General features: G+C 41.9%; 1 protein-coding gene across 1 annotated transcript in view; it reads right to left on the bottom strand.

Annotated features, from left to right (window-relative positions):
- Nucleotides 1–20,875, bottom strand: part of clptm1 (CLPTM1 regulator of GABA type A receptor forward trafficking) — a 73,785-nt gene that overhangs the window by 12,605 nt on the left and 40,305 nt on the right. Inside the window, exons 5-9 of the mRNA XM_073029324.1 lie at nt 18,313–18,430; nt 15,898–15,983; nt 15,694–15,814; nt 6,857–7,101; nt 1,470–1,563 (exon numbers count right to left, since the gene is read on the bottom strand). Of these exons, the coding sequence (XP_072885425.1) occupies nt 1,470–1,563; nt 6,857–7,101; nt 15,694–15,814; nt 15,898–15,983; nt 18,313–18,430 (664 nt within the window). The remainder of the gene's footprint in view (nt 1–1,469; nt 1,564–6,856; nt 7,102–15,693; nt 15,815–15,897; nt 15,984–18,312; nt 18,431–20,875) is intronic.

Here is a 20,875-nt window from a genome sequence, read left to right as displayed (position 1 = left end):
GACACCACTTTTGATTTGGCCTACGACAGTGGTGTCATCAGCAAGTTTAAATGTAACACTGGAGCTGTGAACAGTCATATGTGAGTAAAACAGGGGTTAAGTACACAGGGCACCTCATCACAATCTCCATCAGCACAGTGTACTTGCGCCGATGGAGATTGTGGAGGAGCTCTTGTTGCCAATCTGAACTGACCGGGGTCTGCAAGTGAGGATATCGTGGATCCAATTGCACAAAGAGGCATTGAGGCCAAGGTCAAAGCTTATTGGTGAGTTTCAAGGCATTAAAGGCAATGGTTATCAGCTTATGGTTTCTGACCATTTAGCGATCATTGAGATAATAATGAATCCTCATGATTTCTGGTGTGAATTAACAATTCTATAGTGGAGTGAGGGTGGATGTCTTTGATTCCCATTGTCCTCTCCTACCATAAAATCTCAGGGGAAAGAATGACTTTCTGTGGATTTCCAATAAGACCTATACACAACCAAAAGGGCAAAATGTGCTAGACAAAAGATTGTATGCAAGAATTACAGCAATAGAATACTGCACAGCACAGTCCAAACCAGAAGGAATTGGCCCACAGCTTTCATTCATAGTTCTATTGAATGACCCATTTCCCACTTTGGCTTCCCTCCTCTCACCTTATCACCTCCTTCTGATGCCCCTTCTCCTGCCCTTTCTCCCATGGGTCCACTCTACATTCCTATCAGACTCCTTCTCCTTCAGCCTTTTAAATTTTCCACTATCACCTCCAGCGTCTCACTTCATCACACTCCCCCAACCCACCTACCTGCCCCCCATCACTTGGCTTCACCTATCATCTTCCAACTTGCACTCCTTCCCCTCCTCCCTCTGTCTTATTCTGGTTTCTTCCCTATTCCTTTTGTGTCCTGATGAAGGGTCTTGGCCCAAACTGTCGACTCTATTCCTCTCCACAGACGCTGCCTGACTTGCTTAGTTCCTTCAGGATTTTGTATACTCTGTCTGAGTAGCCTTCAACCTGATGGGATATCAAGATGAAGCCACCCTTAGGATGGAGCAGCAACACCTTATATTCTGTCTGGGTAGCCTCTAACCTGATGTCAGGAATATCAATTTCTTCTTTCAGGGATAAAAATTCCCTCCCCCTCTCCTCTTCTTCTATTCCCCAATCTGGCCTCACAACTTTTCTCACCTGCCTATCACCTCCCTCTGGGTCTCCTCCTCCTTCCTTTTCTCCTATGGTCCACTCTCCTCTCCTATCAGATTCCTTCCTCTCCAGCCCTTGACCTTTCTCACCCACCTGGCTTCACCCATCCTCCTTCCCCTTCCCCCACCTTTTTATTCTGGTGCCTTCCCCCGCCTTTCCATTTCTGAAGAAGAGCCTTGGCCTGAAACACTTTGTTTATTCATTTCCATAGATGCTGCCTGACCCGCTGTTCCTCCAGCATTTTGTGTGTGTTGCAAAACACTTTCAATGATGGCTTACCATTTTTGAAGGCCAGGAACTCAAACACGCTGTGTACGATTGACACGATAACAGTTACTGCCAGGAGATAGGGGTTGGTTTCCAATAATGCAACCTGGCATAAACAACAGAAAATGATTATTGGGTGAGGGTGCCACCAAACTGAAAATCTAAATCAAGCAGTTAGGGAATATAACATAAATCTGCTTTAGAAACAAAAACTTCCTTAATTTATTCTGCAAAATCAAACTTAATGAATGAGCCTCATTTTTAATTAGTAATTTCTCAATTAATAATGATGATTCTATTGCTCACTACTTCAATTTGTCCTGCAACAACTTGCAGTCTGAATATCCTATGACTGCTAGATTTATGAACACTAATTTTAATTTCCCCCACTTGAGAATATTTTAACATTGACTTTATGAAACTACTTCATAAATTTTAAAGATCTCCACGGAGGGACCATTCAGTGTTTCTTTTGGCTGAGGGAAATGTGGCTCAGCTCCAGACTTTACTAATGAAAGAAGCAGAACCAAGAAATGTTTGTGCATACAATTCAATTTACTGGAGCTTTCCAAATGTCTTTTACTAATAAAAATGTAAATATATCAGAAATGCCAGGGTTACCAAAACCTGTCAACAATTCCTTTCAGAAATTAACAAAAACAGCAGTGCACATTAAGTTCCATTAAGACCTTTGGATCAATTCCATAGATTGAAAACAATAAAAGAGAGCCCAAGAGGCGAATCAGCCAATTATTTGAAAGAGCCATTGAATTAGACTTCAAGCACCAATTCAATGCAAGTTTAATTGTCACTCAGCCATACAGGAATATCCATGAATACAGCCAAATGAGACAGCGGCACTCTGGGGCCAAGATGCAAAACACAGTAACAACAGTCACACAGCACAAAGCACAGACAAGATAGCAAGCACACATATCAGTAAAATACAGCACCGTAAAATCAAGACACTGGATCCATGATCAGTTCTGCTCGCCTCACTACAGGAAGGATGTGGAAACCATAGAAAGGGTGCAGGGGAGATTTACAAGGATGCTGCCCGGATTGGGGAGTGTGCCTTATGAAAACAGCTTGATGGAACTCAGCCTTTTCTCCCTGGAGCAACAGAGGATGAGAGGTGACCTGATAGAGGTGTATAAGATGATGAGAGGCACTGAACATGTGGATAGTCAGAGGCTTTTCCCCCAGGGCTGAAATGGCTGCCTCGGGAGCAGGTGCAGAGGAGATGTCAGGAGAGTGGTGAATGCGTGGAATGGGCTGCCGTCAATGGTGGTGGAGGCGGATACGATAGGGTCTTTTAAGTGACTTTTGGATAGGTAGATGGAGCTTAGGAAAATAGAGGGCTATGGGTAACCCTAGTAATGTCTAAGGTAGGGACATGTTTGGCACAGCTTTGTGGGCCAAAGGGCCTATATTGCGCTGTAGGTTTTCTAGGTTTCTATGATTGCCACAGAAATCTGCAGTCGACCACAATATAGCTTGTCTGCAGCTGAGCAAACACTGGGGTGCAGCACCAACTCCAGGCTGGATGCTGCACCACACCGCTTCCCCTGTGGAGCACATGGGCTTTAATACCTCTCTCCTGGCAGCTGTAAACAGGCGATACCACAGCTTCAGACATAGTCCGTGCTACAACCGAGGCTACACAACTCCCCTGCTGTCTGCCAATACATCAGTGAACAGGACTTACAGCGTTTCACATTAACAATGTCCAAAAGGGTCTGGCAATCACAAGAAAAGTGACTAAGACGGTCACTTGCTATTAGACCGCATGCCTCCTTCTCACGCTGACTCCAGCAAGATCTTGTGATCATAAAAAATATATTTGAAAAGGACAGTAGAACCCTTTGTTGACCATGCAGAAACCGCTGCGATCAAATGTGTCGCAATCTTACCAAGTCAGGCTATTTGGCTTGTCGACAGTTTTACAACAGAATACAGAAGCAGAGTTACTAATTTACTGGTGCTTAATATTAATCAAATAAATATGTCAATAGGGAAAAATATAATTTGGGCAGACAGAAGCATTTAAGAATCAGGGATTGTAAAGATACCAAGGAAATATAACATTGCACTCAACATCAGTAAGACCAAAGAGTTGATTGTGGCCTTCAGAAAGGGCAAAATGAGAGAACTTATAGAGGGATCAGAAGTGGAGAGAGTGAGCATTTTCAGGCTCCTGCGTATCAATATCTCTGAGGACCTAACCTGGATACATATCGATGCAGCTATAATGAAAGCAAGACAGCGGCTATGGCTCATTACAAGTTTGAGAAGACCTAAAACACTTGAAAACTTCCACAGGTAAACTGTGGAGAATATTCTGATCGGCTGCAACACTGTCTGGCTTGGGGGGGGGGGGGGGGGGGGGTAGGAGGAGCTACTGCACAGGATCAAAGTAAGTTGCAGAAAGTTGTAAAATTAGTCAGCTCCATCATGGGTACTCTGTAGTATCCAAGACATCTTCAAGGAGCATTGCCTTAGGAATTAATCACATTAATAACCCCACCACCCAGGACATGACCTCTTCTCATTGTTACCATCAGGCAGGAGGTACAGAAGCTTGAAGGCACACACTCAGATTCAGGAACAGCTTCTTCCCCTCTGCCATCAGATTTCTAAATGGACATTGAACCCATGAACACTACTTTAATACATTGTTTTATTTCTGTTTTTGCACTGTTATTTAACTGTTGGTTGTAGGGGATTCGCTGCCCATTCCTTAGCCAGAGCCTACAGCAATTTGGGCATCGAGGGAGAGAGGAAGAGGAGAGCCATCTGCAGTACCACCGATGCAGCACAGAGGGCCTCAAAGTGGCTGTGGCTCAAGAGAGGGGAGCCATGGAGTCATGTGTAGCTAGCCATCTGGTCACAAGCTGGGGTCTGATCAGCACCGGCTGGGTCACCTGGAGAAGGGTGTATGATGTTGAAAGACCCGAAACACCCGATGATCCCAGGAACATCACTGATGATGTGCCCAGAAGCATCAGTAGATATGTGCACACAACTATTTAATATAACTAATTAACTATTAACTATTGAATAAGTTAGGTCTTTATTCTTTGGAGCGTAGAAGGTTGAGGGGGGACTTGATATAGGTATTTAAAATTATGAGGGGGGATGGATAGAGTTGACATGGATAGGCTTTTTCCATTGAGAGTTGAGGAGATTCAAACAGGAGGACATGAGTTGAGAGTTAGGGGGCAAAAGTTTAGGGGTAACACGAGGGGGAACTTCTTTACTCAGCGAGTGGTAGCTGTGTGGAACGAGCTTCCAGTAGAAGTGGTAGAGGCAGGTTCAATATTGTCATTTAAAAAAAGATTGTATAGGTATATGGACAGGAAAGGAATGGAGGGTTATGGGCTGAGTGCAGGTCGGTGGGACTAGGTGAGAGTAAGCGTTCAGCACGGACTAGAAGGGCCGAGATGGCCTGTTTCCGTGCTGTAATTGTTATATGGTTATGTAATATATGTATGTATGATTACAGTAATTCAGTTCTTATTCTCTCTATTATTACGTATGGCATTGTGCTGCTGCTGCAAAGTTAACAAATTTCACAACACATGCTGGGAATATTAGACCTGATTCTGATATAGACAAAGTATATTTGACTAATTCCAAGCAACACACACAAAATACTGGAGGAATTCAGCAGGCCAGGCAACATCTAGTCGACATTTTGGGCAGAGCCCCTTCACCAGGACTCTTGCACAGTACTATTTTCCATAGATGCCTGGCTTACTGAGTTCCTCCAGCTTTTTGTGTGTGTTGCTTGGATTTCCAGCAGCTGCAGATTTTCCCTTGTTAGTGATTTAACTGGTTCCAAGAATTTTATAACCTTTGCAAGAGCATTTTAAATTATTTACGGCTTCTTAAAGGAGGGAATTGAAAAGAATTAAATCAAATGAATTCAAATGAAATCAAATGAATAATTCCTCCATTTCCATCTCAGTTTAAATCAGGATTCTCAGCTTTTTTTAGGCCATGGACCCCTACCATGAACCGAGGCGTCTGTGGGCCCCAGGTTGGGAACCCCCGGTATCTTGCTGGGACAAGATCACATTTATATTTAGTTTCAGCTGCATGATCAGCTGGCAACGGACTGCCTGTGCTTCACCATTAGTGATCTAGTAGTGACCTAGTAGTGACATCAGTAAACCAAGTTCTGAATGGACCTTACAGACCAAGAACAGAAGTCAACTGTGGGCAAAGCTCCAAAACACCATCACACCCAGTGACAAATACTACAACCCTCTCTCAGCAACAGATTTAATGGGTAATTCCTGTCTCTCAAATATCCCTGATTCTTAGATGCTTCTGTGCTCAAATTATTATTGTTTATTAGTTTATTCACGAACTGAACTCAAGGCCAAATTCAACAGATTTTTTTTACGTAAAGAACAAAAATGAGTAAGTGGGTTTTCAGATATAAATCAGCCATAACCTAGTCATAGAGGAGAAAGGTTGATACGTTGCATTAGTTTAGAGGTTTAGATTCTTACAGTACCGTAACAGACCCACCCAGCCCAATAAGGCCACACCACTCAATCACACCCATGTGACCAATTAACCTACTAATCTGTAGGTCTTTGGAATATGGGAAGAAACTGGAGTTTCTGGAGGAAACCAGTGTGGTCACAGGTAGATATACAAACTCCTTACAAGCTGCTGTGGGAACTGAATCTGGGTTGCCTGGCGCTGTAATAGTGTTATGCTAACTGCTATGTTACCATGCTACCCCCATATATACCCATTTGCAACATAGCTGAGGGAGATGAGCTACATGCTTCCAGGCAACTACAGGGCTAGATACAGAGTCATAGAAAAGTACAGCATAGACACAGGCTGTATGGCCTGTCTAGTCCATGTCAAAACTATTTAAACAGCCTACTCTGATCGACCTGCACTGGGACCATAGCCCTCCATATCCCTACCATCTCCGTAGCTATCCAAATTTTGCTTAAATGTTCAAATCGGGCTCACATGCACCACATACGCTGGCAGCTTGTACCACACTCTCACCATCTTCTGAACAAAGCAGTTTGCCCTCATTTTCCCCTTAAACTTTTCATTTTTCACCCTTAAACCATGACCTCTGGTTGTAGTCCCACACAACTTCAGCGGAAAAAGCCTTCTCGCATTTACCCTATCTACAGCCCTCATAAATTAGGATGCCTCAATCAAATCTCCTCTCAATCTTCTACGACCTAAAGAATGAAGTCCTAACATATTCAATCTTTCCTTATAACTCAGGTCCTCCAGATCCGACAACATCCTTGAAACTTTTCTCTTTACTCTTTCAACCTTATTGGCACCTTATTGGCACGTTCTCCACAATTGGACTGAGTATGTGAACAAAGAATTTGATTAAGGAAAATAACCTTCACAGAATCCTGCTCTTCATCCGGCTGTTCATAAAGATCATCTCCCAGGAAATTCCAGGGCGACTTGGTACTTTGCGCAGCGTACAATTGCCATTTCCACAGTGACAAGGGGCAGTAGGTCATTCTCAAGGGGAGCCTGTCCAGTGACTCATTGATGGGGAAGTAGTCCTTCTGCAGGTTCCAGTAATCATTGAAGTAAATGATTGGATAATAATCACCACTGACAGGGTCAAACTTCACATCTGTTAAGGAGAAAAAAAACATAGGAAAATTGAATCCAAATGCAATGTCAAGTCTTCAGATACAGGAATTTGGTACAGTTGTCCCTCGCTATCCGCAGGGGAACTGGTTCCAGGACGCCCCGCGGATACCAAAATCCACGGATGCTCAAGTCCCTTATATAAAATGGCAAAGTATTTGCAGATAACCCACGCACATTCTCCCTTATACTTTAAATCATCTCTAGATTACTTAGAATACTTAATACAATGTAAATACTATGTAAATAGTTGTTATACTGTATTGTTTAGGGAATAATGACAAGAAAAAAGGTCTGTACGTATTCAGTACAGACACAACCATTGTCGTTCTTCTGGGAACGCTGATGCTGCCGTGGCATCAGCCGATGACGATTCTCCCGTGATCTTTAAGTACTTGAGGCTGTAGCGCTTTACATAGCTAGCCAGTCATCCCTCACTAGCCTTAAACTCCTTCCTCTCGCTCACAACACAAGTAGCGAACGAACAAGACACGAAGCGAACAATGCTCAAACAACGAGTGCTGGAGAGAGACTGAGGATCTGTGAGATGGCGGGAGGTTACAGCAGGGTGTGCCTACACATCACTTCATTCGCGTGGATTCAGCGTAGTGCTCGGCGCGCGGCAAATTCAAGTTTCGCTTTTTGGAATTTTTTCTATTTTTGATCTGCGTGTGCAGATCCCACTGATATGGAGGGTTAACTGTATTCCAAAGATAGCATATCAACCATTTTGAACTGATATGAGAACTTTTTTTTATTCTACAAGCAGGAATGGTGAAACCTTCTGGTTCAAGGACACACACAATAATACTCAAAAGCTTCTGGGCTACACAACACACTAGCAAAACAGCTTAAGTTTAAAAAAAACACTAAATTCATAACTGCTGCTTCAAAGTTCAATTACTACTATAGCAACAGGCCCTTCCAGGAAAACAAGCCACGCTGATCAGGAACCCACCTATTTTAACGCTACCTAATCACGGGACAATTTACAACAACCAAATAACTTACTAACTGGCATGCCTTTGTACTGTGGGAGAAAACTGGAGCACCCCGGGGAAACCCAGGGCAATCATGGGAAAGATGTCCAAACTTTTATTTATTTGTTTATTTTGTTGATCTACAGCGTGGAATAGGCACTCTGAGCCGTGCCACCCCGATCTAACCCTAGCCTAACCACAGGACAACCCGTACGTCTTTGGACTGTGGGAAGAAACCAGAGCACCCAGAGAAAACCTACGCGGTCCAGGTAGGGCATAGAAACTCCTTACAGGCAGTGGCGGGAATTGAACTTGAGTCGCTGGTACTGTAAAGCGTTGCGCTAGTCACTATGCTACTGTGCTGCCCCAATACACCTCATAATTTCTTCCAGAGGACATCAGAATTGAACTCCAGACTCCAATGCCCCGTGCTGTAATAGTGTCGTACTAACTGTTACACCACTGTGGCACTAATAGCAATTAAAAAATTACAAGTTAATTTCTGGTTGAAGTTGAATCACATAAGCCAAGTATTCTGCAGAGGTATTCTTTAGGAGATAACAGACACACTACACCTACTCATCCTATGGAAGACAAAAACCCACTTATCATAGTTCTGCAATGCTGCATGCTGTAAGTATTCTTTCATAGTCAGTCTTCCAAAGTCAAGGGACAATGAATTGAACATCCTGAATCCCCACCACCAAAATGGATCAGCTGAGGTTAGAGGGTGCAGTCTGACAGGCACTTATGGAAGCGAAGCATGCTGTTCTGGAACTGCTGTTTAGTTATCTCTGCTATAAACCATTTGGAATTTCCTATCCCTGAAGACAATGGACACACAGGTAATTAACTCAAAGTCCAAGCTTGACAGGTAACTTGCACGTTAAGAGAACGGGTGATCTATGGATTAGATGGGAGGAAGAGTTTTAGTTGTGATCTTATGGAATGAAAGCAGGGGAGAGGGGAATAAGACTCACTTATTATGTTTGAAGGTCTATTTATTGAGATACCGCACGGAATAGGCCCTCCCAGCCTTCGAGCCACGCTACCCAGCATCCCCCGATTTAACCTGAGCCTCATCACAGGACAATTTACAATGACCAATTAACCTCACAACTACTACACCTTTGGACTGTGGGAGGAAACTGAAGCACCGAGAGGAAACCCTTGCAGTCATGGGGAAGAAGTACAAACACCTTACGTGCAGTGGCGGGAATTGAACCCAGGTCGCTGGTACTGTAAAGTGTTGTGCTAACCACGACTCTACCCATTTCCGGTTAATAGATTATTTACTTCAATATAACCAGAAAATCTTAACGTTTTGTACTGTACTTACTCCATTTAAAGAGAGAAAATTAAAAAAATTAGGATGTACACATTCCAGAAAGTTGAACCACATTTTAGTAATACCTCGATTTGAATATTCTATTTATAAAATCTCACTGGAACGACATCAACTCTTTGGGTCTTGGATTTCTGAAGCTTTTTTTGGTAATGTTGGATCTCTGTTTATTTACTGATTCTTAGAATTCCTTCAGGAGTCAGGAATGACAAGCAGTCTTACTTCTAATAATAGTTTACAGAGTACAAACATACATACAAATACTAAACAAACTAAATAAAGAGCTGAGAAACAAAGCAGAGAGGTGAATGAATGCAACAAAAGGAACAAAGATGGTGCCTCTGAAAAATTCATCACTTTTAAAGATAAGAAATTCCTTTGATAGGAATAATCCAGTTAATAGGCTACGTAATTAAAACAATTACATCATGTGGATAATGCGCTAAAACTTTGCCAATGAAAAATGAGAAAGGTGATGAACCGTTAGTTTAACAGCTATACTGCTTTCTGCCAGTGAGTGAAAAAAGCATGAGTTTGTTAAAAAGTACAAATCTTGTAAAAAGTGTTATTAAAAAATACTTGGTTTTCAGCAGAAATATAAATCATACTCCTCTCTCCTTGTACTATAATAAAATGGTCGTAAAGCAATTTACCCAGCTTCTTCAATTTATGAAATTTCACATTAAAACATTTTCCAGGAACATATCACTATTATAAATCATGAAATGGTTGTACATCACATGAAATCCTTTGGAGGCTTGGCAGGTACACATATGCTTTAACTGCTTCCTATTGATAGATTGGTTGTCATCTTCCAAAATTTGACAAATTCTGAAGCAGTTCCATAAACTGCAAGGTTGCAAATGTAAGCTCATTATTTAGGACAGAGAGAAAAGATAGAATTGCAGACCATTTCATTTGACGGTAAGGTGAATTTTTGGCTTTAAGCTAAAAGGGACAGGAACTTGAATAATAAGGGACAGAACAGATTTACAAAAAGGAAACTTGTGTGATAAATTTCTGAGAAGACCTCTGGAAGTAGTAACAAGTAAAACTGATAAGAACAAATCAGTTAATGTAGTTTTATTTTATTTAGAGATACAGCATGGTAACAAGCCATTCCAACCAAACGAGCTCACACTGTCCAATTACACACTTGTGACCAACTAACCGATTACCCGCACATCTTTGGAATGTTGGGGGAAATCAGAGCACTCGGAAGAGACCCACACATGGGGACAATGTACAAACTCCTTACAGGCAGTGGTGGGAATTGAACTCGGGTTGCTGGCACAGTAATAGTATTATGCTAACTGCTATGCTACTATGCAGCCTTTTAACTGAACTTCTAATTATATTGTCACGAAAGAGATTATTGAACATAATTAGAGCACACAGTAATGGGGTCAAAATACTGACAGGAGTTGAGCATTACTTAAAACACAAGTTAAATGGGCCAATTTTTCAGGTTACATCCAGTGCTGTGCTGGAAAAGTGGTCTTGAGGTTAAATATCCGGGGTTCAGATATTTACGTTCTATAACCAAGATTTTTTTTTAAGGAGGTGATGAGATGCAATATAAAAGGATACGGCAAAAGGGGAAGTGTATGGGGTTGAGTAGGATCCGGGATCAGCCATGATGGAACAGTAGAACAGACTCGATGGGCTGAATGGCTTAATTCTGCTCCTGCGTCTTATGGGCTAATATATTCCAGCTTACTATTGTTACAAAACTGGGCAAGCTGCGTGAGCCGACAAAGATGCAGGGCTTTCAAGGAAATTGTGCCAAGACGAGTGATAGGGTAAGGGCAAGGCAGTTGGAATGTAACATGAGACAGTTAGCCTGTTTTAAAAGGGAAATAAAAGGCAGGGTGTTCTTTCTAAATGATGAGAGTTGGTGTTCAAAGAAATTCAAATGTGTGTTTACACTTCAATTGCAAGAAGTGCTCTGGTGAGACCCCACCCTAAACTGTACATGCCTGGTCTCCCTCCTTAAGGGGGATATACTTTTAAGATAAGCGTTTTTGTCACATGTACATCAGAACATTAAAACACAGTGAAATGCGTCGTTCACATCAGCAACCAATGCAGTCCGAGAACGTGCTGGGTACAGCCCACAAGTGTCACCACAGTTCTGGCACCAACATAGCATGCCCACAACTTACCAACTCTGGGAGGAAACCAGAGCACCCGGAGGAAACCCATGTGGTCACGGAGAGAACGTACAAACTCCTTACAGGCAGCAGTGGGTTGCTGGCACTGTAAAAGCACTTGCCCAAACCTGTGTGGAGCAAAAGTTCACCAAGTGGGTTCCTGGGATGGTAGATTTGTGATAAAGGAAAGTTCTAAAAAAAAAATAGGTGATCAAATTTGAAAGGTTTGGAGAATAAGGAGTTATGCTGCACAAAGTCGGCCAGGAATTTCCTGGGAGATGATCTGTATGAACAGCCATATGAGGAGCAGGATTCTGTGAAGGTTTTTTTTAAATATCCAATATAGTTAATCAAATTCTTTGCTCTCGTACGCAGTGTGATTGCGAAGAAAGTAAGGTTTCTCTAGGTATTTAGCCCCGTAGTTGTCTGGGAGCGTGTAGCTCATCCACCTCAGCTACATAGAAAATGGGAATATATAGGGTCAGCACAAAAGCATAGCAGTTAGCGTAACACTATTACAGCGCTAGAGACCCGCATTCAATTCACACTGCTGGCTGTAAGGAGTTTGTATATCTACCTACGACTGCATGGGTTTCTTCCAGGTGCTCTGGTTTCCTCCTACAGTCCAAAGAGTACCAGTTGGTACTCTTTGGTACCAGTTGGTAGGTTAATCGGTCATTGTAAATAGTGCTGTGAGTAGGCTGTGGTTAGATAGATACTTTATTGATCCCAAAGGAAATTACAGCATCTCAGTAGTATTACAAGTGCACAGATATAAGTATTAGAAGAGAAGTAGAAAGAATACAAGAATAAAATAACCACCCCATAAGGGGTTAAATTGGGGGTTGCTGGGTGGCACAGCTCGAAAGGGCAAAAGGGTCTATTCCATGCTGTATCACAATAAATATTTTAAGACAATGAAGCAGCTGGTATAAGTTGTAACAGGACAAATATTGCTTCTGAAACAAGTCAGACTTGCTTCATGTGACTGGCCTTGACAATACAAATAACAAAGGGTCCCATGAGAGATAAACAAGACCTCGTTATCCCATTGACATCAGACAGCAGGGAACAGCTACATGGTAGAAAAGAAAGAAAAGCTCCTATTAATCACTGAAGGAAGGATTGATCTGTGAGTACAGTTGGGCAAAAGAAGTGGATACTAATAAAGGGCTGATGATAGGATGGATGCGGTATTGATTAACTGAATTGAAAGGTAATTATAATCAATATTGACCAGCAGCAGCTGTTTAATTCTGGGTTAAGAAATGATGACCAAACGTCTATATATTGGTCACAAGAATGATCATCTATGTGTACACTAAAAACCGGATAATTCAGGACGAATAACTATCCTCAAGATATCACAGCCTTTGTTATGATTTTAAAGTTATTCCAGAATACAATTTCTTGCTCAAATTAATCTGTGAACAAAGAAACCAGCTCTTTATTAAGTCCTCGTGCAATAGCAGCCACGGTCCACCAGAATATCAGGAAATATTAGCATCTATTGTCCCAATACTTGTTACTTATCATCCATATACACTGGTCCCAAAGTGGACTTGCCCAGCCCAATCCCTATAACCCCCCTCCAGCACCACGCCAAATACTCCAGTTCTAATTTTGGCATCCTGCTTAATCCCACCCCTCCTTCCTTTTAAATATACTTTGGCAAATAAGTCATCAGTTGTAGATCCAAGTGACCACCAGGTTCAAGAGCAGTTACTACCCCACAACTATCAGGCCCATGAACAAAGGGGATAACTACAATCATTTGCCCATCCATTGAGATGTTCCCACAACCAATCGTCTCACTTTAATGACTCTTTATTTATTGCTATTTATTTATATTTGTATTTGCAGTTTGTTGTCTTCTGCACTCTAGTTCATCTTTCATTGACCCTGTTATAGTTACTATTCTATAGATTTGCTGAGTATACCCACAGAAAAATGAATCTCAGGGTTGTATATGGTGACATATATGTACTTTGATAGTAAATTTACTTTGAAGTTTGAAGAATGTTACAGAAATCTCTCCCTAGCTTCATCATCATGGCTAAGACACCTATGTTAATTCCCATTTTCGTGTTTAACTCCAGATTATTCTTAGAACATGGAGTCGCAGAGTGATACAAGGAAAAAAGCTCTTTGGCACAATGTGTTCATACTGAACATCAAGCTTCCACTTACATGAAATCCACTTTATTCTCATCAATTCTCCTCAGATTCTACTGCTCATTAACACACTCAGGGCAATTTAGAGAGGCCAATTAAATTACAAACCCACGGGTCTTTGAAATGAGGGAAGAAGCTTGGAGGAAACTCACACAAAGTGCTGGAGGAACTCAGCAAAAAAAGTAGTTTTTTCCCCATAAATGCTGCCTAGCCTGCAAGAGTTCCTAAAGCATCTTATGTGTGTTGCTCGGATTTCCAGTATCTGCAGATTTTCTCCTGTGAGGAAACTCACACGGTCTTGGGCGGAAGTATACAAACTCCACACAGAGAGCATCCAAGGTCAGAAGCTGGCAAGCCGTGGCTTTATCGGCTGCTCTGACACCATACCACTCTCTACTGTGTTGGAAAACATTTTTTAAAAACTAATACTTCATATAAAATTTGTACTTTTTAAACAAACATGTACGTTTCACACTCCCTCACAGAAATTGGTACAGCAGCTAACTAACAGTTTATCATCTTTGTTATTCATTGGCTAAGTATTAGCACATTACCCAAGTGATGTAATTGCTTTAATTATGTAGCCTATTAATTACATTCAAAGTACCCTGTTATAGTTACTATTCTATAGATTGTATAAATTATACAACTTTGAGAGTTGTTTACTTACATGTAGCCACAAAGCAAAAAACCTGAAAGAACCTAATTAAAGGAAAAAATAAAAAGACCAACACCCGATGAGCAAGAGAAAGGAAAAAAAACACAAATCGTGCCAACCAATTGAAGAGATCAAGATTTCTGAAGTGGTAATTAGTTCATCTCTATCAATGAATATCCCTTATCTGAACTATAAAAGTGAAGGATTTTTTCAGAGGCGCCATCTTTATTCCTTTGACTTACACCCCTTAGCATTAATTCCCCTCAGCATAGTTTCTCAGCTTTTCATTTAACTTGCTCAGCATTTCCACGTTTGTACTCAAAAATCAAATGAAATCTTGGAATTAAAGCTGCTCGTCATTTCTGACCCCTGAAAGAACGCTAAGGATCAGAAATTAAACAGGGATCCAACAGCCAAAAGCAGAAGATGAATGCCCAGGAAACTAACAGGAGCAGGGTGAAATGCCAAAGCAACTGCCATAAGTTACAGAGAAAGGTTGAACAAGTTAGGTCTCTATTCATTGGAGCGTAGAAGGTTGAGGGGGGATTTGATCGAGGTATTTAAAATTTTGAGAGGGATAGATAGAGTTGACGTGAATAGGCTGTTTCCATTGAGAGCAGGGGAGATTCAAACGAGAGGACATGATTTGAGAGTTAGGGGGCAAAAGTTTAAGGGAAACACGAGGGGGTATTTCTTTACTCAGAGAGTGATAGCTGTGTGGAATGAGCTTCCTGTAGAAGTAGTAGAGGCCAGTTCAGTTGTGTCATTTAAGGTAAAATTGGATAGGTATATGGTCAGGAAAGGAGTGGAGGGTTATGGGCTGAGTGCGGGTAGGTGGGACTAGGTGAGATTAAGAGTTCGGCACGGAATAGGAGGGCCGGAATGGCCTGTTTCCGTGCTGTGATTGTTATATGGTTATATTAAAACACAATTGATCATACTATGAAGGTTATAGCACAGAGGAATGAAGATCATCCACGTCATCAGAAAATGTGCTAATGGCACTCATCTCACTTTTCATTTCTTAATCCACAGCATAGTAGGTTTTCCTCCAAGGGGATCACAACCTTGACATTGGGTTTGGGGGCTTGTGCGCCTCAATGGCCCAGAGAGCTACGTTGGCTGGAGTCAGGGCTTTATGCTTTGGCCATAGGTTTGGGAGCCCTGCCCCAATGTATCTGCTGGCTTGCTAGGCCATTACAAAAAATGATGAACTAATGATGGAACGGAAGGTTTAACACAAGGCTTAAAATTATTCACTTACACTGATCAAGAGGAGGTGGCACTGCGCCCATTGCCCATGACGTGTGATCATCCACTATATGAACTGTGAGGTTTGGGTGCCAGTGGGAGATTATTTCAACTGGCCCATAGTCTTCAGCTCGCTGCAAGAGAAATGCACAGGCAATATTATTAAAAAGCATTGAAACTATGTCTTATTCAAGGAAGTACATGTTGAAAACTGTACCTTAATTATTTCAGGATCAGCATCCGTCTGCCCCGTCAGAAGATTTTTTGTCTTTTGAAACTTTCTCCTCTTATACTTGTTTAACACTAGAACACAGAACATCGATCATTTCAGCACGTACAGGTGCTTCAGCCCACAACGTTGTGCTAATGTTTTAACCTACTCCAAGATGAATCCAACCATTCTTAACATTCAATTTTTCTATCATCCATGTGTCCATCTCAGAATTTATTAATTGATTCTCATGCAGGGGTTCTCAACCTTTTTTATGCCATGGACCCATACCATTAAGGAGTTCGTGGACCCCTGGTTGAGAACCCTTTCCCTAATGTATCTGTTTCTACCACCATCCCTGGCGGGGTGCTCCACACACTCACTACTCTCTGTATAAAATAACAAACTTACCTCTGATATCATCACACACTGCCCTCCACCTATACTTTCCTCCAATCACCTTAAAATGATGCCCTTTGTATTGGCCATTTCCGCTCTGGGAAAATGTTTCTGACAGTACATTCAATCTATGGTTCTTAACATCTTATTAAGTCACCTCTCATCCACTTTCATTCCAAAGAGAAAAGCCCCAGCTCACAGAACCTATCCTCAAAAGACATGTTCACTAATCCAGGTAGCATCCTGGTAAATCACCTCTGCACCCTCTCTAATTCTTCTACATCCTTCTACCAGTACTGAACACAATACTCAGAAATGTGAAACGTACACAGTAATTAATGCATGTTTGGAACTGTATATCTTTATTCATTTTGGAAATATGGGCTTTGTAAGCTCAATTTATTGCCAATCTCAAATTGCCCTTCAACAAACTGACTTGTTAAGCCATTTATTTATTGAGATACAGCGCAGAATAGGCCCTTCCAGTCAATCGAGTTGTGCTGCCCTGCAACCTATGATTTAACCCCAGCCTAATCAGAGGACAATTTACACTGACTAATTGATCTACCAACCGGTACTTTTTTGGAAACCCACACAGTCATGGGGAGAACATATAAACTCCCTCCAGACAGCAACGGGAGTCACCTCAACTGTAAACCACTAAGCTACTGTGCCACCCCACTAAGAGGAAACCCTTGTGGTTACAAACTTTCTTACAGAGGACACTGGAATTGAGTCCCGAGTTGTAAGAGCATCATGCTAACTGCTACGCCACCACCCCAGATCTACACTAGATCCCTGGAATATGCTCTCCTGAAGGATGTCACTGAACCAGATTGGATCTCAAGCTAATCCAGTCACTTCACGCTCACTTTCACCAATAGATTTTCTTATTCCAGATTATACAGTTCTCAATGAAATATTTGAACATGCATCTCTAAACCTATAGATATTGAATCAGCAATTACATCAGTGTGTTCTACAACTTGAAATACCATATAACAATTACAGCACGGAAACAGGCCATCTCGGCCCTTCTAGTCAGTGTCTAGAAAAATGCTTACTCTCACCTAGTCCCACCGACTTGCACTCAGCCCATAACCCTCCATTCCTTTCCTGTCCATATACCTATCCAATTTTACTTTAAATGACAATATCAAACCTGCCTCTACCACTTCTACTGGAAGCTCGTTCCACACAGCTACCACTCTCTGAGTAAATAAGTTCCCCCTCGTGTTACCCCTGAACTTTTGCCCAACTCTCAACTCATGTCCTCTTGTTTGAATCTCCCCTACTCTCAATGGAAAAAGCCTATCCACATCAACTCTATCTATCATAATTTTAAATACCTCTATCAAGTACCCACCCCCCAAACCTTCCACGCTCCCAAGAATAAAGACCTAACTTGTTCAACCTTTCTCTGTAACTTAGGTGCTGAAACCCAGGTAACATTCTAGTAAATCTTCTCTGTACTCTATTTTGTTGACATCTTTCCTATAATTTGGTAACCAGAACTATACACAATACTCCAAATTTGGCCTTACCAATGTCTTGTACAATACCGGCTCTATGTAGGTAAGACATCATTATAGGATTGGTATTATGATTATTGCAGCACTTATGCTAATTACCTACCCCAGTAGCAAAACCAAGGATGGTGATACAATCAGTAGGAAGATTTTATTTCTTTCTTTCGTTAGTTATTGATACAGAGCAGAGTAGGCCCTTCTGGCCCTTGAAGCCATGCTGCCCCAGCAACACCACAACCCCAAATAACCCTAACCAAATTGCAGGACAATTTACAATGACCAATTAACCTACCCATTACGGATTTAGATTGAGAGAGGCACCCGCACATTCCACAGGGTGGACATACAGAGACCACTCACAGAATGGAGTCAGAACTGAACTCCAAACTCCGGAACACGCCGAGCTGTAATACCGTTGCAGTAACCACTACTGACACATTCAGGACATCAACGTAACAACAATTTTTTTTAAGAAAACAATCTTTTGACTTACTTCTCGTTGTGGACACAGTGGCTAAGCGCTTATACTGTCCTTTCCTCATTGGATCTGGATGAAACCCACTCTTGGTGAAATATATGTGAATGTACATGGAACCATTGGATCTTATATGCTGAAAAGAGAATAAGGTGATGCTGGTGAAGCACAGTGATGACTTGCTGGTAGCAAACAAAACGATAAATTACTGTATTAAACACACTTTTTCGCAGAGACAATTAACAGCCTGTAACTTCCCTTTCACAGTTGGGCTTTCGACCCTCCTGCATTACCTGGAATTTTAGCAGTGCGCACTGAAGTCTCGTAGGTGCAGGATGGTTGTGGCATGTTGGGTACAGGCCAAATCGAAGTGGCAGGGCCTGGACCTGAAAGTGGGGAATGAGCCAATATTTGGCCATTGCTGGAATGAATTTGGAGGCAATTCAAAGTGGCAGAACCGAGGCAAAGCAAGGAGAGACAAGGAGGTGTTGAGGCAGCAGGGCCTGGTTAAGAGAGCGAGAAACGACCTGAGTTTGCCAATTTAAGTACCAGGCCAAGGGCAAGGAACAGGGTGATGTTCAGATAGCTGCTCCTGGATTGGCTGCAGTGATGGCTGGCTTTGTGGCTGTGGACTCACTTTTGGGAACTTGAGTTCTGAATGTTATTTGCTGACTTTTATTGCTTGCGCAATTTTTTCCTGCACATTCGGTGATTGATGGGCATTTTTTAATGGGTTCTATTGAGTTTCTTTGCTTTGTGGTGTTACGTACCCGTGACACGTGACAGTGGTACCCTTGTCACGTGACTGGGGTTGAAGCTATACTGGACTTGAGGTAATGGTCTTGTGATGGTGGAGTGATGTCATTTTCCCGCCAGTAGAGGTCATGTGACAGGTTTTTTTTACAGGGTATAAGAGCAGGACCCCACCCTGTGGGGAGGGGCAGTTCGTGGTTGGATTTGCCAAGCTGACTTCATGCCACTGCGTGATTTAATGTGATGACGCAGTTTAGTTGAAAAATGAAGTTTTATCTAATGCCTAAAGTTTAAAAGGTCATTGCCAGCAGTTTCTTTACTGTGGAGAGTGAAGATAAAAGTTCGGGAGTTAAAGATCGAGGAGAATCGATTTTCGACGGTGGAATGGGTTCGACCTTGTGTGATCCTCACTCGGAAGGATTTCATTGACTGTTCTCGTGTTAATCTCTGCAGGATAGCAGAAGGTTGAGGACAGGGTGATAAAGGAAAGGTCAGTGCCTTTAAGCCGTTACGTTTCATAAAATTCTTCGTGGGAAGAGTTTGACGCCGGGGATCGAAGGAAAATGACGTGGAAGAGAATTTAAATCGCCTTAAAAAGTCTCTCCTTTTAAAATGGACTGAGCATTTTGAACTTTTGGCAATATCGCTTTAAACAACTGTTTTTGCAACATCGCTTTACGAACTGTTAGAGCTGCATCGCTTTAAGAACTGTTAAGCTGCCGCACAGCAGCTGTTTTCCGGTTACGTTAGTGTTTGTTTACTTTTGGGGGGTTTGTTTTCAGTGTTTAATAAATGTGTTATTTGATCTGGATGATGGGGTGGTAAATTGGATTAGTAAGTATGCTGATGATACTAAGGTAGGAGGTGTTGTGGATAATGAGGTGGGTTTTCAAAGCTTGCAGGGAGATTTATGCCGGTTAGAAGAATGGGCTGAACGTTGGCAGATGGAGTTTAATGCTGAGAAGTGTGAGGTTCTACATTTTGGCAGGAATAATCCAAATAGAACATACAGGGTAAATGGTAGGGCATTGAGGAATGCAGTGGAACAGAGAGATCTAGGAATAACAGTGCATAGTTCCCTGAAGGTGGAGTCTCATGTAGATAGGGTGGTGAAGAAGGCTTTTGGAACGCTGGCCTTTATAAATCAGAGCATTGAGTACAGAAGTTGGGATGTAATGTTAAAATTGTACAAGGCATTGGTAAGGCCAAATTTGGAATATTGTGTACAGTTCTGGTCACCGAATTATAGGAAAGATATCAATAAATTAGAGAGAGTGCAGAGACGATTTACTAGGATGTTACCTGGGTTTCAGCACTTAAGTTACAGAGAAAGGTTGAACAAGTTAGGTCTCTATTCATTGGAGCGTAGAAGGTTGAGGGGGGATTTGATCGAGGTATTTAAAATGTTGAGAGGGATAGATAGAGTTGACGTGAATAGGCTGTTTCCATTGAGAGTAGGGGAGATTCAAACGAGAGGACATGATTTGAGAGTTAGGGGGCAAAAGTTTAAGGGAAACACGAGGGGGTATTTCTTTACTCAGAGAGTGATAGCTGTGTGGAATGAGCTTCCTGCAGAAGTAGTAGAGGCCAGTTCAGTTGTGTCATTTAAGGTAAAATTGGATAGGTATATGGACAGGAAAGGAGTGGAGGGTTATGGGCTGAGTGCGGGTAGGTGGGACTAGGTGAGATTAAGAGTTCGGCACGGACTAGGAGGGCCGGAATGGCCTGTTTCCGTGCTGTGATTGTTATATGGTTATATGGTTATATATGGTTATATGGTTATAAAAACCCTTGCCTAACTCACATATATTTATTGTTGCCTGAATAC

Source organism: Hemitrygon akajei, chromosome 25, assembly GCF_048418815.1.
Source record: "Hemitrygon akajei chromosome 25, sHemAka1.3, whole genome shotgun sequence".
Taxonomy (NCBI): domain Eukaryota; kingdom Metazoa; phylum Chordata; class Chondrichthyes; order Myliobatiformes; family Dasyatidae; genus Hemitrygon; species Hemitrygon akajei.
Note: the sequence above shows the minus strand (reverse complement) of the source record. Positions and strands in the feature narration are given on the sequence as shown.